At 41.2% G+C, this 25295-nt stretch overlaps 2 protein-coding genes across 7 annotated transcripts; one reads left to right on the forward strand and one right to left on the reverse strand.

Annotated features, from left to right (window-relative positions):
* The first annotated feature begins 4815 nt into the window (after positions 1 to 4815).
* On the forward strand, positions 4816 to 12677 carry LOC109706384 (uncharacterized protein At4g10930-like). 6 transcript variants are annotated; one of them, XM_020227180.1, is made up of 14 exons: positions 4816 to 4904; positions 5109 to 5206; positions 5958 to 6043; positions 6144 to 6234; positions 6825 to 6874; positions 7162 to 7234; positions 7307 to 7416; positions 7646 to 7711; positions 7865 to 8421; positions 8555 to 8657; positions 9291 to 10467; positions 10588 to 10662; positions 10992 to 12050; positions 12128 to 12677. In XM_020227180.1, the coding sequence occupies exons 2-14, from the start codon at positions 5141 to 5143 to the stop codon at positions 12344 to 12346; spliced, it is 3732 nt and encodes a 1243-aa protein (XP_020082769.1). In that variant the 5' UTR covers positions 4816 to 4904; positions 5109 to 5140; the 3' UTR covers positions 12347 to 12677. The 6 variants fall into 6 exon arrangements, with proteins under 6 accessions (XP_020082769.1, XP_020082771.1, XP_020082773.1 ...); XM_020227182.1 differs by lacking the exon at positions 4816 to 4904 and adding an exon at positions 4917 to 4995; XM_020227184.1 differs by lacking the exons at positions 4816 to 4904; positions 5109 to 5206; positions 5958 to 6043 and having other exon boundaries at positions 6776 to 6874.
* Positions 12678 to 13234: 557 nt separating this feature from the next.
* On the reverse strand, positions 13235 to 16567 carry LOC109706385 (E3 ubiquitin-protein ligase SINAT5-like). The gene is made up of 3 exons (XM_020227187.1): positions 16035 to 16567; positions 14264 to 14650; positions 13235 to 13846 (listed from the first exon to the last, which is right to left on the reverse strand). The coding sequence occupies exons 1-3, from the start codon at positions 16266 to 16268 to the stop codon at positions 13484 to 13486; spliced, it is 984 nt and encodes a 327-aa protein (XP_020082776.1). The 5' UTR covers positions 16269 to 16567; the 3' UTR covers positions 13235 to 13483.
* Positions 16568 to 25295: the final 8728 nt, after the last annotated feature.

A 25295-nucleotide genomic window follows, 5' to 3' on the forward strand; every position in this document is an offset into this window, starting at 1 on the left:
TTGGCTTTTTTCTCCCTACTATGCCCCACTTACAGCTTGCTAACCTTCCACTGCTCATTGGCCAAAGTATAGGCGCTTAAGGCCTCTTTATTCGGCATTAGACAAGCCAACAAATCACATGAGAAACGACATCTCGAAAAAAGATGGTTGGCCGTCTCGGGTTCTTCCATATAGAGCACGCAAGTCACCTCTCCCAATCATCCTCTTTTCAGTAGATTGTTCTTAGTAAGTACCTTTTGATTCAACACAAGCCATCCTATCTTCCACAGCCGAGCAAAGCTTTTCTCCTTGATTCTGCCATCTTGCAGGAAGTAATAAAGAGATTTAACCGTGAACGTTCCGGATTGACTCCATCTCCAAGAAGCTTCATCTCTATTATCCGTTAATGTAAATTTGGAGATTAGCTCTTTTAGCTCTATGATTGATTCTTGGTCAGATTGAGTTCCTGGGACAAACCCCTGTAGGATCTTATGCCACATCCAACTGTTACTATTGAAGCAACATTTCACCTTGCGGTTTTTCCAATCTACTGTATTAAAAATTCAGGAAAAAAAGAGATCTAAGAGAGCACTGTTCGCTTCATCTGTCCATCCAAAAACTCACCATGTTTCCGTCCCCAATCCAAAAGCTCACTAAAATCAACAATTTTTAATGATTGATGTATACCGTTTGCAAGTTTAACGGTATAAAAATATTCAAATTAAATAAAATTTTGTTTGAAAATATTTTATACTATTTACTGCAAGATCAATACCTTTGATAGAAAATTTTAGTGCTATATCATCACTTTTTTTGAGATTTTTGTTTTAGCCGTTGATTTTGAACCCTTTCGACCGCTAGATAAGTGATATAAAAAATCGCAAAAATTAATTTTTAAATAATTCAAATACGCTAGATAAAGTCTAATATAGCCGATTGTCGATTCGGAAGCTCCATTATTAAAAACAGCTTAGGAGCAAGGAGGCCTCCTCCTCTTTCACAAATATCTTTCAAAATGATTAACAAAGTTTTGCTTGGCTTGGTTAGTCTTGTGATTATGACCAAGTACATGATATGTTGATAAGTTTTCATTTCAATACTAGTATTACAAGGAACAATTATTGTGGAATATTTCTGATTACTGGGAAATTAAGTGAAGGAAATAAATATAAAATTAAATGTAATTTTGTTCTTTACATTTATCCATTTTTATACAAGTGGATACTTCATTTTTTTTTTCCTGAGCCCTCTTTATTTGTGGTTGATTTCATAAATTTCAGCCTTAATTCAAATCTATCCAATTCCTTAAGTTTGTTTGACATTATGTCTTGTCCTTGTTGAAATTATTGAATTATCTTCTGTAGGCATGCCTAAAATAATAAAATTTCCACGCAATGAAGGTGTTTTTCTGGAGTAAGAGCTGATTTTCTAGGAGTGATATTATTGTTAGGATTTAGTTAGATTGTAGTTGATTACTAGTTGGATTAGGATAAAAAAAATCTATTAGAGATAAATTAATATGAATTTAGATATTTATTAAAATAAGTGTTCTAATTATATTAGGATTGGGATAGGTTTTATGTGGGTGCTATATAAGGAACTGAATTATCAATAGGTGAGTTAGCCTGGCATTTTGTCTTGTGGCAGAAGGCCGGATTGGGGGGAGTCAAGCAGCATGAGACTGGTTGGGCCGAGTCACAATCGAGACTTGTAGTCGTTGTTCTTGAACTATATATATTGACCATTTTGAGTTGACTTCCTAACCTTCTAAAATTTTGATTCTACTATTTAACCTCTAAACTTATTTGATTTGAATCAATCAACGGTATCTTGATTACAAAATTGGAATGCTTCGTTTATCTTTATAAATTTAGTATATTTTATACAATTCTCGCAACTATATATTCATTAAAGCCATGAATTAGTTTAAATTTTTATATCAAAGTACTGTTGACTAGTTGAAATCAAAAAAAAAAATTCTGAGATAAAAATTTAAGATTACTTGGTTAGCTTAAATTTTGATGTTAGGCCTTTGATGTTAGAGGCCTAGCTACTCCCGGGCCTTGGGGGCCTCTGCCCGACCCATCATCATACCGGGCCGGGCGGCCCACAGATCTGTCGGGCCCGTTTTTGCTCCCATAGGTAGACAGGACTAGGAAAAAAATAAAGGCTAAATTACATAAAACCTCTCTGTCAAAATCCGATTTTTCACTTTCCCTTATTGTCATTTAAAAACCTACACTTTGCCCCTTAGTAAAATAAAAAATGTTCACTTCGCCTCCTACCGTTAGTAATCCATTAGGGTACCGTTTATAAAATATTATTATATATTTTTTTATGCCAAAAATGCCATCAGTCTTCTCTCCTGTGAAGTGTGAATATAGAGAGGGGCAAAATAGTCATTTTATCATCACAGTTCACACCGTACCCTTCTGTGAATATTTTTCATTTTACAAGGGGGCTAAAGTGTAGGTTTTTAAATGACAGGGAGGGAAAGTGAAAAATCGGGTTTTGATAGGAAGGTTTTCTGTAATTTAGCCAAAAATAAATAAATAAAGGGCAATCTTCAAATCNGACAGGACTAGGAAAAAAATAAAGGCTAAATTACATAAAACCTCTCCGTCAAAATCCGATTTTTCACTTTCCTTCATTGTCATTTAAAAACCTACACTTTGCCCCTTAGTAAACTAAAAAATGTTCACTTCGCCCCCTACCGTTAGTAATCCATTAGGGTTCCGTTTATAAAATATTATTATATATTTTTTTATGCCAAAAATGCTCTCAGCCTTCTCTCCTGTGAAGTGTGAACATGGTGAGGGGCAAAATGGTCATTTTATCATCACAGTTCACACCGTACCCTCCTGTGAACATTTTTTATTTTACAAGGGGGGCAAAGTGTAGGTTTTAAATGCCAGGGGAGGAAAGTGAAAAATCGGATTTTGACAGAAAGGTTTTCTGTAATTTAGCCAAAAATAAATAAATAAAGGGCAATCTTCAAATCCCCCCCCCCCCCCCCGGCGGTGCGTCTAGGCTATTTGAATATTTTAGCTTTCGAATTTTATAATTTTACGACATCACTTGCTTAGTGTTTAAATAGTCTTAAAACTAACAACTTTTAATTGCTAAAAGAAAGTGATCTTTAGATCACATGATTAACATTCTAAAACTACAAAATTCGTCCTCGTATGTTTAAATAGTTTAATTCAAATTTAACGATACCGATTGTCGATTTGATGTAACGTCATCAAAAAGCAGCTCGAAGGTAAGCATCTTTGTTTCTAGATGTATTCTTTACTTTGTATAGGTTTAAATATAAGATTGTTGGACCTTCACACAGCTACAGTTCATTGATGTAAAATTGTTAGAGCGTTGGTTTGAATGGGTGATGTTGCCTAAAGAAGATTGACGGCCGCATTTGGACTGATAAGGGAATCAGAACTTCGGTCCATAATCTCTGCATCAAATTGAGTTTGCTCAATATAACGAGGTAACCAAAATCTTTTCACAACAATAATATCACTAGAATGGGAGGCGAAGTCCGAGGGTATTGGGACAGGCTGGCGGCTAGAAAGGGTCCGCAAACTACGGTTAGTATGCTCCGGCGAGCTGCTGCCCGTTGGTGGATCATCTGGAAGAGTAGGAACGATATAATTTTTAAAAAAGTCCAGCTGGATCCCCCCAAAGTGGTCCGCTCGGTCAAACAGTTGATTTTTTCTTGGGAGCAACTCTCATCGATTGGCGGTCCGTAGGGTTTAACACTTTTTTTTTTTTTTTGGAGGCCTAGCTGCCTCACTCCTGTAACTTAATTCATCTTTTCAATAAATGAAGCGGGTAGCATGCTATCTTTTTCTCAAAAAAAAAAATATCACTAGAATGATATCTTAAAGAAACTATATATATTGCATATAAAATTTATTTCTTACACTTTTGAGACCCATCTATTGCAATTATATATGATTGATTACATAGATACAAGGTTCTTTGTGCTCGCAACTATTAGGCCACTCTATTCATATTGGGATTGATTGGAAGAGTGCTCTGGGATCCATAGGAGCATCTATTTGTGAGCACATTTTGATGTTCATCATATCTCAAAGCACTCTCTCTGTCTCTCATGGATCTGCATGGATCTGATGGCCAAAAAATTTCTAGCACCATGGGCTTGTTGCATTTAGGAACCTTTCCTAGCTCCTATCTATCTATCTATCTATCTATCTGTCTGTCTGTCTATCAGGTTGTCTGTCCGTCTTTATTGTTGCTGAATAAATTTCTGTTCAAATTTTCATCAATCATGTTCTGAGATGGCTAGGAGCTCTGAAGAAGAATCCAAGCAACTTACGCCAATAGTGGGGATTGGTTCTTCTGAAGAGAAGAAAGGCTTCGGCGGCATTTCAAGGGTTTCAACATCTGCTTCTAGCATTTCTATAACTTTGCTCATGGCAGGGCGAGCCGAGGGTCTTACCTGAATACACCACAATCCAACAATGCACAACTTTCGCTCCCCCTCCGAAATATCAAAAGTGGTGGTTATTTCACTTATTTCAGGTTGGGTTAATCGATCGTATATCCACGAAGGAGCCTTACGATGACTACCTCTACCGCCCTCCCTCCTCCTTACGACTGGGAGCTCGTCTCTTAAGTTCGGTTCGGATAATAGGAAGTNTGAATCACGAATTTCGAGAGTTGGGGGACTTTGGAGTGATTATCCCGTATGAATAGTGGTTTTTGGATTAAAGGGTGGATTTGAGAATTTTGGAACCAAAAAAAAAAAAAAAACCTAGATCACCCTTCTCCCTCCCCTTCCGGTCCACCTGAGGAGCTCCGCCGCCGTCGCCATGCCAGCTGCCGGAGGCTCCCTCCCTCTCTCTCTCTCTCTCTCTCTCTCTCTCTTTCTCAATTACTGCGTAGTTTCCTAAGTCGTTCAGGTAGGAAGCTCTCTCCCCTTCTTGTTCACCTGCGATCTCTCTCCTTCGTTTCCACTCGAAGCAGATTCGATTGGAATTTTCCTTTTTTGAAGTAAATTTTTAAGTACTTTCCGTGTGATTTTGGGAGAATTGGAGAAGAAATGGTGTTGCTGCGTTCCTATTGAGCTTCTGTGAGTTGAATTGTCGTCATGTTTTTCATTTTAGGTTAAGAGTGTTGTTGAACCTTTGGAGCAGCGATGAACGCACAAGAACATGGCATTGATGAATCGGAAGATGAAGCTGTTGAAGAAGAGGATTATTTGGTAGCCTAATTTCCCAATTCGACTGTTTTTACCTCTCTCTATGTTGTTCAATCATGTATTATGTTGCGCATAATTACTCTTTCCTCTCTATTTGTGCGGCTTGATTGGCGAAAATTATTCGTGTTATAATAGTTTTACTGGAATTTATGTTTTTTTTTTTAGGCAATAGAGTTTATACATTATACGGTGTACTAATGTGACAAGGTTGCTAGGTGTTAGCCCAGGCCATTTTGAAAAGTTTGGTCCATGAAAATTAACCTAACTTGGTTTTAGAAAGTCGCGCTGTTGTTGCAGAGAATGTCCATATAAAAGTGACGCGATACTCTAATTTATCTATTTGAGGAATATTTACACAAAAGTTCCATTGCATAAATGAATCGGCACCTGTTCAATTACAACTGTTTGTTGATAGATTCTGGTAATTCTGCTTTTTCTAAGTTTTTGAATGTATGCAGCTTGAATTCTTAAGCCCAGATTTTACTAGAGAATGGATTGCGTCAATACGGGTAGCCTGTGAAAACAAATCAAAATTTACAAGGTTCCATGGAGAAATTGGCAAATACACTATGCTATTCGAGACAACTGATAATATAGAGAGCATGGAGAATTTGTCCTTGCATCATTGATTTCTAACTTTACGAAAATTATCCTATGCACATTTCACTTTATATAATATTTAAGTCCTTACTTTGTTGTATAATGTATTTTCTACTACTTTCTTGACAAATATGGATATTGCTTGTTTTTGCAGGATGATTCTGCTTTTGATAACGATACATGTGGAATATGTACAGACATTGTTGTTGAAAGAGGAGTTATAGACTGTTGTGAACACTGGTAGATCTTATATTCATTTATATGTGTGCATGTCAATTTGCGCCTACACACACATTCAGTATTATAAGTTTCTAAATTTATCTGCCAATGCTTGTCTTAGGTTTTGCTTTACATGCATTGACAACTGGGCTGCCATTACAAACCGCTGCCCACTTTGCAAGAGTGAATTTCAGTCTATTACTTGCCTTCCAGTAAGTAACATTGCATTGTCATGAAGAAATAATTGTCTATGCCTAGCCTTAATTTAGTTCTTCCCTTGGACTTGTCCAAGAGGCATATTGGTATTATTGCGAGTAATGATTCTAACCAACATAATCAATACTGTATATCAGTGTCAACATTTCTCAAATAAGGTTGAATTGCGAAAAAGTAATTCATTTAGCTGATCTCTTTGTCTTGGGTGATTGAGGGCTTATTTGGCTTGAGTGGAGTTTCTGTGGAAATTCTATGTCACTAGAGCTGTTCAGAGAAGTGGTAATGGCCAAAATCACTTCAATAACTTCTTGTTGCAGCAGAAGCAGAAACTCTAACTGTAGCTTAAGCTTGTGGAGCCCATAGTGCCGGCCACAGCAGAAGCTTCAAACTGTCTAAGAAGCTAGTTCAATCAGTCACTTTAGTTTCTGAACCTATTTGCAAAGGCTGACACCCCACGACTATTCATGCAATTTTTAGTCCTTTTGTTAAAGCATTTGATGTAATCTTGCTTGGCTTTCACTCCATTGGGAACAATAGTTTTTCCCTATCCCGTAGCTGCAGCTTCATAGTTTTTTGCTGAATGAAGGTGTATGAGACCACTGGAAGCATCAAAGCAGAGGAGTATTCTCTTTCGAGGTAAGACACTGATTTATTATATTGTTTTCCAGTACATCATGGACAATCTGCTTTACAATTCATGGTATTAATCTTGATGATATTGTTATCTTTTAAGCCATGTCTATTCCTCTAGGGATGTTCTTCTAGTAGAAAGTTGTTATTACCGTATCACATTTTCTTGTTGCCTTTAATTATCTGTATCATTTTCTCAAGTAAAGTAACATAGTGATGGTGTGCATGGAATAAGATAATGGATTGATCTTCTTCATTCTTTCTTCTTTTTTTTTTTTTGGGTCCTCCTGCAGAGATGTCAATGATTGGTATGTCCAAGGGGAGAGCAACACACTTTCCTTCCCTTCATACTACATTGATGAAGATGTAATGATATTTTGCATGTATTTATCTTTTCTTCATTAAATGCATTGATATTTATGAAGCTTCTTTCAACAGGCAGTCATATGTTTGGATGGTGGTGGATGCAAAATTCGAACTGGACTTTTAACAGCTGAGGATGATGTGGCTTTTGATACATCAATTGCTTGTGATTCATGCGATATATGGTACTACATTGAAAAAAGTTGATAACCAGTGGCTGATGTTTTCATTTATTTGTCTAGATATTAGTATGAACATCTTTTAAAACAACAGTCATTTTGTTTGATTTTTATTACCACTTATGTTATTAGTTCAATGTTCACTGTCGCTTTCCATTTCTATCCTTTTCATTTTGCAATGTTCTCTTGTATTGGTTGGCTAATTTTATTCACATATTCTTTCTGCTGAAGATAGGTATCATGCTACATGTGTTGGATTCAATTCTGAATCTGTACAGAAAAAATCATGGTTGTGCCCTAGGTAAGATTAATATTTTATAACTAGTTCTTTATCTCCTTGAATACAATTCTTCCGCTTGAATTTCTATCTATATTACTTTATGTATAATATATAGTTTTTTCTCCTGTACTGTAATTATTAGTTTTTCTTTTTCTTCCCCTTTTCTTCTCATAGGTGTATACCTGCTGAAGGCCAACAAAATTTAGATTCTTTCTTAAAACAGAACCCTGATGGAAATTCCATTGTGACAATTGATTCATCCTTTGCTGGGAAGGTATCAGTATCTATTGCTGATGATGGTGAGACAGCTGTCGTTGTCTCAATGGTTGGAGCACAACAGAATACAGAAACCAGTAAAAAATTTCCATGGGAGAGTCCATTAGATTTAAGTACAGGGAAAGGAATTGAAAGTTCGTCTTATGACTCAAATACCGGTAATGGGGAACTCTTTTATAAGTCATCGGAAATGGGTGAAACCCAATCAGATGTACTGATGGAGAAACCATTAGAATTCTCACCTATAAGGGAGTCTGCCCTAGAGGCGTCTACTTCTGAACCGGAAACTGATGCACTTAATGCCTCACTGAGATTACCAGACAGTGTAGCATTCTCTTCCTTCTCAGCAATAGCTGGTGGTTTGGAAACCAAAAATGATGTTGTAGACAATGAATTTTCTAAATACAGCCCTAGCATCAATTCTCCGATCAGAGCATCTGTCGGCACCTTGTCAGGTAACTAAATACCCTGTGCATCATATATTTTGGCTGTTGTGCATGGTTATTGGCTTTTTAATGTTACTCAAAAATTTGTTCCGTCCAACACTAGATTGGCTTGCTTTATCTATTGGTGTTGGTATCACTGCAGGTGACCAGAAGGTAGGCATCACCAATAAGAATATGGGTGATGGTATGCACCAAGAAGATACTAAAGTTGAAGATTTGATGGAAACTTCAGTGAATGCTCACTTGTAAGGACCTTTAGCGTAATGTTTATTAGAAATAACATCCAGCTGTCCTTTTTCTTACTGAGCGATGGATTGTTCATAACAAGAGGATCTTAATAAAATTAAATATAGATTGAGTAGTGGTGCTTAGCGGGTTGTTTAATTGACATATACCTTTTTTAAATACGTGAGTTTCAAAATTAGTCATAGTTCGAATATGATCAAATAGTCGGTGCTACCTGTGTTGTCAGGATCTGAATTGTATTGATGAACTAATTACGGCTCCAGTAGAATATGATACTGGATACAATTGTGAATCCCATATACGTTTTGGTAAATCATAAAAGAGAGAACTATGAATGTCATGATGACGCGCATATGTCATGCATCTTACTAGAGCAACTTTTTAACCTTGCCATGTAGTCAACTTGGCAACTTATTGCTGTTTAAGATGACTTGCTTTTGTTATATTAACTTTGTTCGTGGATCTGTGAGCTTATGCATATACATGACCTACCATCACTGATCTCCTCTTTAAATTAATCCACTTCATGGAGAGACCATCTTGCAATATCTTTGTTACTATGAGCTTTGTAGTTTTTTGCTTTCTGTTCACATATCATCTTGGTTGAATCTTTTTTTGCTTTTCTCTTTTAGTGATGCTGATATAGTGAACAGCCACAGCAGAAAAGGAGACTCCCAGACTAGAATAGAAGCCGACTATCCTGTAAAGAAAGCAAAATTAGATGTAAAATCTCAAAACTTGTCCTTGGAAAGCCATTCTACCCCTTCAGCATTGAAATGCCATACTTCTTCCAGAGATACAGCAATTGGTGAAGACGATCAATCAGATTATGTCCCAGAAGAGGGATCGGTTCCTAGTGATATAATGAGTATAGTTCAAGGAACACAGCACAGATTGCACCATCATAGAGATGGGGAGAAGTTTTTGAATAGAAATGAAGGAGATAAATCTGGGCCTAGAGTGAAAAAGATCATGCGAAGAGCAGAAAAAGAAAATGAATCATCCATCTTGGTTCAAAAACTGCGAAAAGAGATTAGAGAGGTTGTTGGAGATACAGCGTTGAAGAGCTCAAAGGATGAGCCATTTGACGGAAAGCTTCTTACTGCGTTTAGAGCAGCTATAGGAAAACCTGAAGTTGTGGAAACAAAGCTCGATCCTTCACTTCTAAGGGCAAGGAAATCTTTGCTGAAAAAAGGAAAAGTACGTGAAAATTTGACAAAGAAAATATATGGAACTTCAACGGGAAGGAGAAAGCATACATGGGCCCGTGAATGGGAAGTCGAGTTCTGGAAGTACCGATGCTCAAGTGCAAAGCCTGAAAAGATTGAGACGCTACAGTCAGTTCTTGAACTTCTTAAAAAGTTTTCAAATTCATCTGCAGAGAACTTTGAAATCAATCAAGAGCCAAAGGGGGGAACTGAGAATTCCATCTTATCCAGAGTGTATCTAGCTGATGCATCAGTTTTCCCAAGAAAGGATGATATAAAGCCTCTCTCTGCTCTTAATGGGTGCTCATCAGTGGAGACAAATAACCAGAATACCACAAACAAATCTGATTGTCTATCAGAAAAAACTCCAAAAGTAGTTTCTAGGGGAACATCCAATGTTAAAGTTTCTTCATCTGGTAACACAGGTAAAAAGTCAAGTTCAAATTCACAAAAGGAAGCTAATCAACCTGATTGCAATAAGCGTGACAAAAGGCAATGGGCGCTTGAGGTTCTTGCCAGAAAGAATGCTTCCTCAAGTTCAAATGCAAATAAGGACAAACCTGAAGAAGGAAGTGAGCTTAAGGAGAAGTATCCTTTCATGGTATGTTTATGATATAAATTATCTTCAAAGCTATAACAATTTCTACTGTCTTTCTACACAGATTTTAGGCTGTTACTGATTCTCTCTCTCTCTCTCTCTCTCTTGTTTTTGTACGTGTAGGCGCAACTTCCAATTGATATGAGACCAAAGCTAGCAAGTAGCCGCCATAATAAAGTTCCTGTAACAGTTAGGCGGGTAAGCATGTTTAACGGTCATGATAAGCTATTGACATTTCCAAATATCTATTGACATTCCCAGTCATATTTGGAATTTTGCTTCTTTTTTTTTTCTCTCCTCTTCAAGCAGTAGTATTCCTTACTCTTTAAGTGAAAATATGTTGAGATTACTTTGGTTGGTTTTCTTGATTGAGCTAAACCTTTAACTGGGGAAATTTTGCAAAATGTATTATAAGAATATCTTCTCACTCCAACAGCAACATGTTCTTGCAGGTGTTCTTAAAGTTCATTCTTTGATTGATTTTTTTTTATCATGATAAAGTATTAATAGAGCTTCATTTGTACCAGGCGCAACTTTACCGTATCACTGAACATTACTTAAGAAGAACAAATTCAACAGTCATTCGTAGAACAGCAGATACTGAGTTGGCTGTTGCCGATGCGGTTAATATAGAAAAGGAGATTGTAGAAAGGTCCAACAGCAAGTTGGTTTACATTAACCTTTGCTCACAGGTCCTCCGCCAACATCCTAAGCCAGAAGCTGGATCAGCTGCTTCATCTTCAGCAGCAACCACTGAGTGTAGTATTGATGAGTTGACAAAAGAAACATCATTCACGCATGAAGACACTCCATGCAGCGATGATGTGGAAGAGGCATTACGAAGGGCAGGCCTTTCTTCTGATTCCCCTCCAGATAGCCCGGAAAGAAAAGTGCCAATTGTTGTTGAAGGAGATCCTTTAGTAAACGTTAGAGAAGAATGCCTCGAGAACCCTCAGAATGCAGAAAAAGCAGCAACTTCTAATATTGAAGAAGGCTTTGAAGGATATCCTTCATTAACTGTTAGAGAAGGCGTTGAGAACACTCAGAACCCAGAAGAAACAGCAACTTCTAACATTGAAGAAGGCTTGATTGTGAATCAAGAGGTGATTAGTGACATTGTGAAAACAGATACTATAGCAAATTCTCCCTCGATGCTAAAACCCTCTGAAGTAGATACAGGTAGGGACAAGGAAAGTGAAGAGCCGAATGGGCCAGAGAAGGATCTTTTGGTAAATAGGACATCTGATGAAGCGAATGTGTCAGAGAAGGATCCTTTGGTAAATAAGATATCTGATGAAACTATTGAACATTTAAGCAACACCACTAATATGGAAGAAGCGGCCAACAACTTGAATCCTTGTGAAAGTGGGATGAATAGGCCAATGGATGGTGCTACTGTGTCGGAGTTGGGGAGCAAGAACTGTGCTGAAAATAATGTTGCCGATGATGAGCCACCTTCTAATTGCAAATCATCCGGAGGAGAGAATGAAACAAATTCTCTGAGGAGTAAGAACGAAGCAAGGGAGGCCAAGTCCACGTCCAGCAGTAACAAGTCGGCTAATTCCACTGATTCCATATTGAAGAAGGTATACTACAAGTTTGATTATTTTGCTGTGCATTTTATTCTTTTTTCAAGCCATAATCTGGTTTTGATTGGTCACAGCTGGAAGCATACGTCAAAGAACACATCAGGCCGCTGTGCAAAAGCGGTGTAATTACTGTCGAACAATATCGATGGGCAGTCGGAAAAACAACTGAAAAGGTTATGAGGTACCATCAGAAGGACAAAAATGCAAATTTCCTCATCAAGGAGGGTGACAAGGTGAAAAGGCTTGCCGAGCAGTATGCTGAAGCTGCTGCTCAGCAAAAGGAAGCATTATAGCTCCTCTTCATGGACATTAATAGTTCTAGTGAACCATTTTTCTTCCCTATCTATTTTCTTCTAATTCTGTACATATACAACCTTAGAATGCTCCGTTCTATCCTTCATCAATTTCTTAAACAACTCAGCTATAAATATGTAACCGATTATCAGAGGAGGTGTGGAGAGTAGTGTTTTGTGTTGGTCTACCGGCCGTTTGGAATCATGTGGCTCAGTAATTGTTGAGGCAGGACCGGCGTAACTGTGATTGAAACGTGCACACAAGTGGTTTCTTGTACGTATTATCAACTGTTATGAATTTACACAAGCTTTTTGTTGCTTTGCTATTGAATATGCTTACCGTGATGTGCATCTGCATTCATGTAAATCATCATCATGATCTTGACTATCGAGTGGTTTTCAGCTGTTACTATGCGACTGGCTCTACGGGGAGCATATACTGCTCCAGAATTTGCCGCATGATCTACAGGTATGAGTTTTGAATCTATTCTACTTGCTGAAGACTTTCACCTCTAATTCTATTTTTATCTCAGCTTAAAAAGGTAGAATGTGGGGAAGTTGCATCTTAATTTTTTCCGTTCTCCTTTGATAATCGTGCAAACGTTTGTCACCGAATTTTGGCCTCCTTACTAATGCGTTACTCTAAAGTGATGTATGTTTTACCATATCCTTACACATGCGACAAGATTGATGTAAATAAATTGTTAAGGTCCCAGCCTGTGGGGTCATAATTTTGGCTAAATCGCATTTCAAATTTGGTGCCTAGTGTGCAAGGCCATGTTCACAAACTACTCGTAGCCAATCTATTACCTATTCTAAACGTTTCTCTTTGAAGTTTTGGTCTCATGCACTTTATTTTCCATCCGCTTTTAAACTGATATAATAAGATCTCCAGAAACTGAACTGGGATAAATTAAAAACTTAACCAGCATCATAGGTAGTCTTTAAAAGACTATGATACATGACTTATTAAATCTACCGAGATTTCCAGCACTTCTCCCTCATTCCATAGTCAGTGATCTATTGATACAAGAAGCAGCGAAGAGCGACTTAGTAACACCAGAATCAACACTATATATATTCCCCAGAGAGAGAGAGAGAGAGAGAGAGAGATAGAGACATTTAAGGGCCAATTTTTCAGGTACAAAGATTTGGTATGCAAACTCCGCCGTCGAGGTTCAGCGGCTCCTTCCATATCCGGCCCGTCACGCGCAGCTTCAGCTCCTTCCTGTCGCCCCCCGAGAAGAAGAGCGCCATGTTTCTTTGGATTATGAGGCCGTCGTGGCTGTCGCGGACTTTCCGGTGGCTGTCGCGGATGCTGCGCGGAGTGCCTTCCCATATCAGCTTCCGGCCGTTCCCCCCCACCTCGAGGCTGTAGGTGAAGTTCCTCGCGTCGTTGTCGTCGCCCATGAAGCGCAGGAACGCCATGTACACCGGAGCCATGCCTAGCTGGAACGCCTCGAAGTGCAGGCAGAAGTATTGGCCGAAGCAGTTGAAGACCTACAGACAGACAGACAGAAGAATTGAGATCATAAATTTCGACAACCATATGATGGAATTGAGAAGAATTTGCAGGTCTCAGCAGAAGATAAGAGATTTAGCGACTCTTAAAATAACTATTAACATTCTATCAAATATATTTACAACATACCACTGCGAAATAAATTGTTTTACATATAAATCGCTGCAAATTCTACATTTTCAAATATGCGATTCAGAAACTTCATTATTATATAGGCAAATAGATAGTTTTGCATGGACATATATATATATATATATATATATATATATATATATATCGCATAGTTCAAGTTTCTGTAACATCTTCCTCTGTAGTCTGTATGTACGTTTCAAGTGAGAACAACACACGAAAACTCACACAATAGGAGCCTCAACTGAAGAGGTAAGCAAACTTACAGTGAGCATCCAAGTAGCATTCTCGACCTCCCGCGGGTTTGATTTCACGTACCGATGGTTGAAGGTGCAACCCGAGTGCATGTCCACTTTGTGATCGTCCCTCAAGTGCGCGACCAAGAAAGGGATATCCCCGACAACAGAGCATTCGGATCCGGCGTAAGGGCAGTTGTACGGCCTGAAGTTGCACTGGGCCTCGTGTTTGAGCTTGCTGTAGTACGGGAAAATTTCGGGGCAACCCAAGGAGTAGTACTTGCATGGGAGTTCGAGCGATTCCGCCACCTTTTCCAACGCTAGGCATCGGATATCTCCAAGCTCTTGCCTGCACGTAGGGCAGCGGTTGTGCACCCGCAATTTACATGTCGAGCATAGTGTGTGTCCATTTTGGCACTGCAAATATCATTCACTTGTGAGGTAATGGTGATGCGGTGGTGTTCGTAACTTAGTCCCTAAGCTCTCGTAAAGGCGCCAACATTGTCCCTTTAACTCTTTTCTCTACGACCAACCGCGTGATCAAAATTCGAGAGACTTCATGCACACAAGCCGTGCCTCATCAGCGAATTAGTAGTAAGTTAAAGGGAGGAAAAGAAAATGTAATTCTCATCATTTTCCTGGATTATCAAATGATATATGATTAGCCACGATGTGATTTGCTCAAACATGAGCAAATCATACCCATTTTTTGAGTTGTTAGATCATCAATTGGAGGCAAAATGACTTTATAAATTAAGAGAATAGTACGAGCTCACCGTGTTCTATAAATTCTCTGCGTGAACAAAGCATGCGGTGACATACAAAATGCATATTACAAATCTGATATATAAGATCGCGAGAATAAAATCCGCGACAAACTAATTACTAATGTAACCATCTAGAACAAGGATTTAATAAACATCTAATCATTGGAATGATGAGCTCCTGTGCTTGAAAAATGTAGAAGTAAACAGATTTTAAAAAAAAAAAAAAATTAAAAGGAAAAAAGGAAATGAGGTGTAAAATGTCAAATAGAAATTTCATCTACATTCTTGTTAATTAATCTATCCGAATTCCATTAGCAAAAAGAGCAAATTTAGAACCAAAATTTGTAAGTTTAATACAGCTAAAAAAACATATTAAAAATTTCCCTTTGAAAAATGTGAATCAGACGAATAAAAAAGGTAAAATGACCTTGCAACCAAATAATCAAATAATATCAAACGATGGATCGTTTCAAATCTTCCTAGGACTAAATTATCGCGTAGTTATGCATCAAAATACCACCTCTTTGATGAACTTTTAATTCAATTCAAACCACCATTCAGGGGTGACATCAACAAACAACAAATCATAACACAGAAACCAAAACCCTCCAAAATTTTTTAAAAAAAGAACGGGACTTTCACACATGTCATTCATCCATCTCAATTGCAAAAAGCTTCAATTTTTATTAAAAAGTCAGATCCTTAGAACACCGGCGTTTAAATTTTGACTCAGAAGCACCAAAACTCCGCGGTTAAAAAATATTAAAAAAAAAATCCACAAAGGAATCTACTTGGTCGATCTGCATCAATCAACTTTCATTTCAAATAAAAACTCAGATCCGTACGCCACCAAAGTTTAAATTTTGACTCAAAATTAACAAAACCTTAAAAAAAAAAAAATCAAAATAAGAGTCGAAACGACCAATTCAAAATCAATCAATAAATTAAGTAGAGGGGGGAGGGGGGGGGGGGGGAGAAAAAAAAAAAAAAAAAAAAAAAAAAGAAGAAGGAAAAACCCAAAAGGGGGATCGAACCTGGTGGATGGGAGGGTACATGGAATTGGTACAAACGGGGCACTCGAGCAACTCGTGCACGCTGGTGGAGCGGGAGATCCCCTGCGGCGGAGCTCCGCCTCCTCCTCCGGCGCCGTTGGGCTTGGAGAAGGGGCCGTGGGGGTGGTGGTGGTGGTGGTGGTGGTGGTGGAGGAGGAGGGTGGTGGCCTCCCCCTCGTCGATCGTCGACACGCACTCCACGCTATCCAACTCCATTCCCCCGATCCCCAATCCCCAATCCCCAATCCCCTCAAAACCAAAACGCAACCAAAATTAAACAAGCTCCTCCTCCCCTGTTCCTCCTATTCCTCTTCTTCCTCTCCCTCTCGAGCTCGAGATCGAGCTCGAGCTCCTCCAATGGAGAGAGGATCCAAATTAACACGACGAAGAAAGAGAGAGGGAGAGGGAGAGAGAGAGAGAGAGAGAGAGAGAGAGAGAGGTGGGTTTCGTGGGGCGATTCGTGATTGGGCACCTGTAACAGAGCTGAGCCCCAATTAATTTTCGACGACCCCCACCACAACGTTTGTGAATCAAAGGGCTCGCCTTTTCAATTACCCTGTTTCATTTCACTCAAAAGTGTCACCTTTTATTACCCTGTTTAATTTCACTCAAAAGTGTCACCTTTTACCTAGTTACGAGTTACTTTTGCTTCTCACTTTTGAATCCTTTGTTATAATATAACATCAGAATCCATGCATGATCGGCATTATTATATATTTTATTTTAAAATCAAAGTTTTATTATTTTTTATATTATTTTTTTAATATTTAAGTAGTTTCTAATGATTAATATAAAAATAAATTTAAATTTACTGGATTTGTAAACAAGTATTGATTGTCGATTCGAATGCCCTTTAGCTGAAAATGATGCGGAAGTAAATAATTTACTTTTATTAAAATTATTTTAGCTTATACGTTAGTTTTAACCCAAAAAAAAAAAAAAAGTTTGTTTCTTAGAGAGGAAAAAAAGCAATATTTCATGGATCCTATAGCTATTTCATATTTTAAATTTTAACCGTCCTAGCGGAACAAAAAATATGTGATTGCACAGATGATTTACAAATAAAAAGATATAAAATGTATGATTGCGCAGATGCTCTATATATATATAATAATACAAAATATTTTTAGAAATTTAGGTTATCGATCGAATATTAAACTAAAAAGTTTGATTACTTAAAGTAAAACTCCACAAAATATTTGGGAACTAGAGGTGTTATTTTCCTTACTATTTCTTATTTTTGGACAAATTATTGGTATTCTAATAATGAGAAATCCAGTGGTTCCGCGTCCTATAAATAGGCGACTCTGAGCAGGATTGTAGGACGTCAAGCTCCTAATTCTCTTAATAAAAATAAAAAAGAGTGGTAGTGGTTGTAGTTCCTCTTTTAGATTATGCTATTTTCAGTTGATCACTAACATTTTTTATCGTAGTTGTACAAGAATACGAGCTAACTTCGTTTACATTATTTTTTTTGTGTGTGTGTGTTACCATCGTTCTGTATACCACGGTGAACTCCTGAGTTTCGGACAATAAGCAAGATTAACATAGCAACCACTGTACCGGTCATCCCTAGAGCAAGTGGCAAAGGGCTTGATGGTTGGTACCCGAGACCTAAGTTCGAATCCTTATTGATTCACATTTCCAGCTAAATTTATTTCTAAATGAAATAAACGAAGCGGGTAGCGTGCTATCTATCTCTCAAAAAAATAAAAAAATAAAAAACATAGCAACCACTGTAACAAGTGTGGTAAAACTACTGTTACTTTGTAGCTTCACATTCCAAGCACAAGTTATTATTACTGAAACTCTAAGCACTCTTCCGTAGTGCAAATTTTGCCGTGGATGATAGATAGAAGTTGTTCACGTGCGATTTTGAGCGAATGGTTGATGACATCGAAATTGTATATATTTTGTAGTTTTTAGAACCGTGGTAAGTTTCTTAGGCAATTTGTGTTTTTCTTATTAATCTGCTAGTGCGAGGCAGAAGAGTGTATATATGCAAATTTCTAGCTCCAAATATAGGCTTAACTTGCAATGTGATTCTCAAATAATGCTATGTAGAACCTCCACTTAATGTGATCATATCTTTATTGAAGAGACAAATGGAGAGAGTCTATTTGGTGGTGGCTTCAATTCCTATACAGTACTTTCAACTCCTTCAGGTTTGAGATTTTTTTGCGCACACTTAGAATTCAGATAAAAGATATTGCTCGTGGCGCCAAACGAGGTTAACGGAGAGAAAAATAATAATAATGACGATGCGCATATATCTGCACATATCTTTTTTTGAGAAAATAGGTAGCAAGCTACCTGCTTCATTCATAAAGCGGGATGAATTCAGCGTACATAGTGGAGACAACTACGGTCTCCGAGAAAGAAAAGGTACAGAAGAAAGAACGAGGTAATAAAAGAAAGGAATAAAAAGTAACTAGTAATAAATAAGCAGTAATAAGAGAGGTAAGGAGAGAGAGGTGTAGCAAGGGTGATGGAGATCGCTCAATGAAGTAAGGTCCAGTCACTCATCAAAAGTTTGACGCGTTCGAATGATCGGGTAGCGTTGTGGGATGTTGCTCGAAAAATAGTCGAGTTTCTTTCAGTCCAAACTACCCACCAGATTGCTGCCAGTACAATCAAGCCTTTAGATCTCCTCACAGCGTCGGGCGTTTCACATAATTTGTTCCAAACCTCCCGGACGTCCCCCATAACATCAGCGATTACAGCCAATCCTTCAGCAGATAGTAGTAGGAAACGAACAAAAACGCAGTTGCAGAAAAGATGGTCGCAGTTTTCCAGTAATACCGCACAGAATACACAGTGTTGATCTATGGACATACCTCTAGCGAGCAATCTGTCAGCAGTGAGAAGTCTCTTTCGAAGTAGCAGCCAGATGAAGATTTTGATCTTAATTGGAATTTTTAAACTCCAGATATGCTGGTTGAACTGATCTCTTATTCCGCCGTCAGTAAGGATTTGGTAAGTGGATTTGACCGTGAATAATTGGTTGCTGGTCCACCGCCATTTGGGCAAATCTGGTCTGTTGTAGGGATGGCTATGTTGGAGTAGTTCTTTGAGTAACGCCAACTGCTGACGACTTTGGCCTGATCGGGACGCCAGAAAACCCCTGGTAATGAAACGCCACCGCCATCTGTTTGCGTTCCAACAAAGTGATACCCCAACGTCCTTGTTCGTGACATTTGCATAAATATCTGGAAATAGGGTGCTCAAGGGGGTTTCGCCAATCCAAATATCGGACCATAACCTTATGTTTTGTCCATCGCCTAGCTCAAAAGTTAAACCGCATTTGAACGCTTCCCGGCACTGAATCACGCTTCTCCACCACTGCGAACACGGAGTGAAGGATCTACCCTCATGAAGAGGCCTTCTTCTGACGTAATAGAGAGATCTAATAATTTTGCACCAAAGTAGGTGCGGCTCAGTAAAGAGACGCCACCACCATTTGGTTAGGAGTGCCAAATTCATAGATTTCATATCTTTGATCCCTAACCCACCTTCTTTCTTACTTTTGCAGATAGATCTCCAGCTGACTAGGCATGCTCCTCCCGAAATGTTGGCATCTCCCTTCCAGAAAAAAGCTCTTCTAAGAGTTTCTATCCGGTGCAGTACCCACTGCGGTGCTTTAAAGATAGATAAGTAGAATAATGGCAGGTTGGTGAGGACCGAATTGACGAGTGTTAGCCTGCCCCCTTGAGAGAGGAGTTTAGCTTTCCATCCGTCGATTCTTGCCACTATACGATCAATGACAGGAGCCCAATCCGCCCTACGGAGATTTCTATTAAATAGAGGTAACCCCAAGTAGCGAAACGGTAGTTTTCCAGCTTTACATCCTAGGATACTGGCGAGTCTGTCAGCCTTGTCCGGATCAGACCCCAAATAATACAATTCTGATTTGTCCATGTTAATCTTGAGTCCAGATGCCCATTCAAATATTTTCCAAATGAACTGTAGGTTTCTCATGATGTATTTCCTTGGCTCAGAAAAAAAGATTGTGTCATCCGCATATTGAATTAGTACAGTTTGGCAGTCAGGTGACGGTCCGATGCCTCGGAGTAAGTTATTACCCCTTGCGGATTCAGTTAGCCTGGCTAGGCAATCAGCCACTAGAATGAAGAGGTATGGGGAAAGAGGGTCCCCCTGCCTGAGTCCTTTTGTTGTCTTAAACCACTTAGTCGGTGTGCCGTTAACGAGGATGGCTACTTTGGCGTTACAGATACACTGTTCGACCCAAACCCACCACTTGTCATTGAATCCTAGCCAGTGCAGTACACTTTTCAAAAAGGCCCAACTGACGTTGTCGTAAGCTTTTTCGAAATCTACCTTGATACTTACACATTCCTTGCCAGATTTGGAACACCAATTGACTAGTTCACTTACGGTGACGAATGAGTCAGTCAGCAGCCTGCCTTTAAGGAAAGCCGATTGTGTTGAGGAAATTATGGACGGCAGGATAAGAGCGAGCCTGTTGGCGAGGACCTTGGAAATGATTTTCTGAATGCTATTGATAAGACTTATAGGACGGAAGTCGTTAATCTTGTGCGCTCCTTCTTTTTTGGGAATTAAGCACACAAAGGAGTAGTCAGATGGGCCAGTAGAGAGTTTATTGTCTTGGAGGTCAGTGAAGACGTTGAAGATATCAGTTTTAACCGTCTCCCAGAAAGTTTGAAAAAAAGTGAGAGAGAAGCCGTCTGGCCCAGGGGCCTTATCACTTCCAAGTTGGAAAGTAGCTGTTTTAACCTCCTCAAGAGTGAACGGGGACATAAGGGAGTCGGCGTTGAGCAGTCTATTAGAGTGAAATAGGCTACTCCAATCTCCGTAAGACGATGATCTAGCTGCCCCTTGGCCGAACCGTTGTTTAAAGGATTGAAAGATTAAGGATCTCTTGAGCTCTTCGTTAGTAATTTGTCTCTCATTGTCGTCTTCAATGACCTCAATCGTGTTGATACGTTTTCGTCCATTAGCCACAGCATGAAAAAACTTAGTGTTGTTGTCCCCTTCCTTTAGCCATTGTTGTTTTGCTCTGGTTTTCCAGAGTATTTCTTCCTCATCCAGGATTAAATGAAGCTGTGATTTAAGGTTAGCTCGTTTGTTCAGTAATTCCTGAGTAAGGTCCTGTTGTTCTTCTAAAAGATCGATTGCGTGGAGCTCATCCTGCAGTAGCCTCTTCGAGTGAGCAATACTGTGGAAGTTCGTCTTACACCATTCCTTTATTCTAACTCGGCAGTGTCTGAGCTTGGCAGTGATAGTGAGAATAGCCGAGTTCTTGGCCGAAATTTCGTTCCACCAGATCGGCACTTTAGTGTGAAAATCGTCTTTAGTTAGCCACACCCGTTCAAAGCGAAACCTCCGTGGTACGAGTTGAGGTCCCGTCGTCAGAACGATCGGAGTGTGATCGGAGGTGATCCTAGGCAAAGCTTTAACCTTGCTATGAGGAAAAGATTGGTCCCATTCCGTTGAAATGAGAAATCTGTCAAGCTTCGCCATTGTGGGGCTATGTTGCATATTCGACCAAGTGAAGCATTGATTGGACAGGGGTAAATCAATGACCGCTAGCTTGGCTATGAGGTCGGAGAACATGGTCATGGCTTTAGAGCTCCAATGGTTACCTTTCCGTTCAGATTGGTTTTTGGTGAAATTGAAATCTCCACAAATAATCCAGTTGGAAGTGCACACACTCTGTAAAGATAGGAGTTCGGAGCAAAATTCATCTTTTCCATCCCAAGTAGGAGGCCCGTAAACATTTGTGATATAGAAATTCTTCCTACTCGAAAGATAAGTTAGATGAAGAGTCAGCGAATGTTTCCTGACAATAACCTCGGTACACGAGAAAAGTTTTGAGCTCCAGCATGTAATTATACCACCGGAGGCCCCCGATGCAGGAATGAAGTGACACCTATCGAAGCAAGAACCACAACACGAGCGAAGAAATGAGCGAGATACATAGTCCACTTTGGATTCTTGGAGACAGACGACAGAACGAAATAGACTAGAGACCACAGACTTGACACAGCGACGCTTAGAAGGGTCGTTGAGACCCCGAACATTCCAAGAGAGTATGGTAAACATCCGAAAAGTAAGCAGCTCTCACAAAAAGACTTCAAACACACCAAGGGTGTCCGAACTCTAGACCTTCCCGCAAAGGAAGTCATTGAAGTCCTTAGCGTCCGCATCGGAAAGGTTCACGCCGCAGAGGAGGCTCTTCGCTTTGACTTTCTTCCTTGTCCATTTGCGTGTGGTGGCCCCAGGTCCCACCATCTCGTCCCCTAGTAGGCGCGCTTTCCTGTGCATGGCTTTACGTAAAGCAGAGCTGGGCGGTTGGTTGAGGAGCCGTGCACTCGATCTTAGCGGAATCGGGGTGATGCTATCGTCGCAAGGTGAGGGCCCAGAGGGGGTAGTCGCCTTAACTACAGCGAGGGGGCAGCCTCCCGAGATGATGCCAGTCGTGACTTCGCCTCCTCCAACCGGTGAGGCGCGTGAGGACAGCTTGCCGGAGCTGCCACCGATCGTGACATCGTCTCCGTGTCCAGCCTGAGAGGTGACCGTAGGAGGCGCTCCGGTCATGAGAGTGGCCGGCGCAGACTGAACAGCATCAGAGTGGGCGAAGAGGTTGAGGCCCGGCCCGAGAAGAGGAGGCGGAGCATTAGATGTAGCGGTACATGGGTCGCGGGGGTATAGGTCGTCCAAAACCAGCTTGTGCCAAGTTGGGTTCAGGATAGTGGAGGGCCCAAAGTAGGTTGAGTTTAGGTTATCGAGGGGCCCGAACCCACATAGGCTGACGGAGGTTGAGGTCGGGCTATCAACAGACCTCAGCCAACGGTGGCAAGCACAAGCCGAACCCACATCACCAAGAAGGAAGGGGTTGTGATGGTCGACAGAGCCCAGCCCGATGCAGATTGGATCCAGGATTGTAGCGGGCCCGAAGCAGGTTAAGTTTTGGCTTTCAAGTGGGCCGAACCCACCAAGGTTGGAGGGGAACTGGTTCGGGCTTGCGACAGCCCCTAGTCCGAAAGATCTGACGGGTCCCAAGTGGTCCGGGTAGAACCTGCCCCACCCAAAAGAAGCCAGAGGGGGCCCGAATCCATTCCTAGTAGAAGGTACGAAGAGAGAGAGGGTGTCAGACCCAATCCCAAGCAGCACAGTAACCAGCTCAAAAGTGTTTCTTGGGGGCTTCGAGAAGGGTGGGAGGAGTTCAAAGTAGAAAAGGCCACGGTTCCCAAGAAGGATGCAAATCCCCCCAAATCCTCTGTGATCAAAAACCACCAGTTGAGACCCCTGAGCTAACGCCAGTAAGCTTCCCATCTTGAGAAGGAAGGCATTAATGGTGACAGAGTTGCAAGCAGCACTCGGGCGACGGGAAAGCTGGAGAGAGCCACCTGGCGCACCGTCCTTTCGACAACCCTTGGTCACAGGGAACATAGGAATGGAAAGTCCAGCAGGAGTTGGATTTGAATTTGAAATCAGGACTGCACCGCCGCCCGAGATGATGCCGGTCGTGACGTCGCATCCTCCGGCCGTTGAGGCGCGCGAGGGCTGCTTGCTCGAGATGACCACGATCGAGGCGTGGCCTCCATCACCCGCCTGTGAGGTGACCGTAGCAGGCACGCCGATCGAGGGGTGGGCCGGTGACGGCTGAGCAGTTTCAGAGCGGGCGAAGGGGACTCGCCGTCGCCAGTTGTCCGTCGGACGGGCAGCACATTGTCGATCCCGGATTTCGGAGGAATTCCATGAGGCGTCCGAGTTAGAGTCGGCACAGTCCGACGAACGTCTCCCTCTGGCCGTTCCAGCAGTGTGGCGATCAACATCTGAAGACCTCTCCGGTATGTGCTGATCCGTACGCTTGTTGTTTGGATTTTCCCCTCCGTCATCATCGGCACGAGCCCATCTTTCCAGCTGGATTAGCACCGACATCGACAAGTCTCCAAACGTGATCTCCAGATTTACGGGGATGTCGGAGAGGTGATTCACGGCGATGAGGCATCGGTATCCCGAGAGATCCGCCATTCGTGCGCTGAAATCGTCCGGCCTAATAAATCGACTGAAACCACCTACGAGGGCTGCCACCGTTCGCGAAGACCAGCACTCGTAGGGGAGGCTTACGAGTCGAATCCAGGCCTTGTAAGTGAGCGGCGGCCGACGGGCACCCCGATAGGGGTTCCAAGGAAAACAGCGCAGTCGAAAATCCCCCAGGCTGAGAACATCCCTACTGATGAGGCGGTTGGACTGCACCCATTCCGGTAGGAATACAACATAGTCTCTCTCACTGTAGCAGGCGACTTGGAAGTCGTTTGGATACCCTCCAAAACGGCTTGCGAGCCCGTTGGCAATAGTATCCTGGGGGAAGTGCCCAAGGTTCGCAGGTGGGATCACCTCGACGAGGATGGCGTTGCGGCGACGGTTTAGACGGGCGACGAAGTCGTCGGAGAGAGGAACAAAGGCGCTGAGATAAGCGGGGCGTGCACGCATTAATCTGTAAACGTGCCGCGGCAAACGATGCATGCAGGATTTCGCGAAGTGACCAGACTTGAAGCACTTAGTGCAACGGATGGGGTCTCGGCAGTGGGAAGCCCTATGGTCTCTTCCAAGACACCGAAAACAACGACCTTTGAAGGAGAAGTTGCCAAAGCTGGAGGACTTCGGGTGAATGTGGGAACGAGACAGAGGAGTTGAAGCAGGGGTCAATAGGGCCTCCCTGTACGTCTTTTTAAAGTGGGGGTTAGAGTGAATGTCTTTCCTGTGAGAGGCTTCAGTCCAAGGCTTGTCTTCAACACGTGGTTGGTAGGGAGTTAAAGACCCAGGCTTGAAGTGAGAAGTTGTGCGGCTGAAGTAGGTGGTCCTAGTTAATGCGGAGCCGACGTTGTCTGCCCAAGTCACTCTCTTGGAGGAGGAGCAAGCTACGTTGGCCACATCAACTCCGACATCGGCGTTTCGACGGCAAGAAGTAGCCTTCCGAACGCCATTCCCGTCTAGCGGCGTCTCCTTCGCCAAGTAGCCACAGTCCGCGGGATCCACCACCTTCGTTAAGCTTCCCTGCAGCACTGGTCGCTCACCCACGATCTCCTTTCCTTTTCCTTTCTTCAGCGCCAGTTGCTCACACACGATCTCCTTTCCTTTTCCTTTTCCATTTCTAGGACCCATTTCCCATTTTTAGCACATTTTGATGTTCATCATATCTCAAAGCACTCTCTCTGTCTCTCATGGATCTGCATGGATCTGATGGCCAAAAAA

The sequence above is a fragment of the Ananas comosus genome, unplaced genomic scaffold (assembly GCF_001540865.1).
Source record: "Ananas comosus cultivar F153 unplaced genomic scaffold, ASM154086v1, whole genome shotgun sequence".
Taxonomy (NCBI): Eukaryota; Viridiplantae; Streptophyta; class Magnoliopsida; order Poales; family Bromeliaceae; genus Ananas; species Ananas comosus.

What these genes read in the sequence shown, in the direction of transcription:
- LOC109706384 (XM_020227180.1), top strand. Translation starts at nt 5,141, where the DNA reads ATGAACGCACAAGAACATGGCATTGATGAATCGGAAGATGAAGCTGTT. An exon ending in AGGAGAAGTATCCTTTCATG is followed by an intron (nt 10,468 to 10,587) that starts GTATGTTTATGA and finishes TTGTACGTGTAG; the next exon opens with GCGCAACTTCCAATTGATAT. An exon ending in CTGATTCCATATTGAAGAAG is followed by an intron (nt 12,051 to 12,127) that starts GTATACTACAAG and finishes GATTGGTCACAG; the next exon opens with CTGGAAGCATACGTCAAAGA.
- LOC109706385 (XM_020227187.1), bottom strand. Translation starts at nt 16,268, where the DNA reads ATGGAGTTGGATAGCGTGGAGTGCGTGTCGACGATCGACGAGGGGGAG. An exon ending in TGTACCCTCCCATCCACCAG is followed by an intron (nt 14,651 to 16,034) that starts GTTCGATCCCCC and finishes TGATATTTGCAG; the next exon opens with TGCCAAAATGGACACACACT. An exon ending in ATGCTACTTGGATGCTCACT is followed by an intron (nt 13,847 to 14,263) that starts GTAAGTTTGCTT and finishes GTCTGTCTGTAG; the next exon opens with GTCTTCAACTGCTTCGGCCA.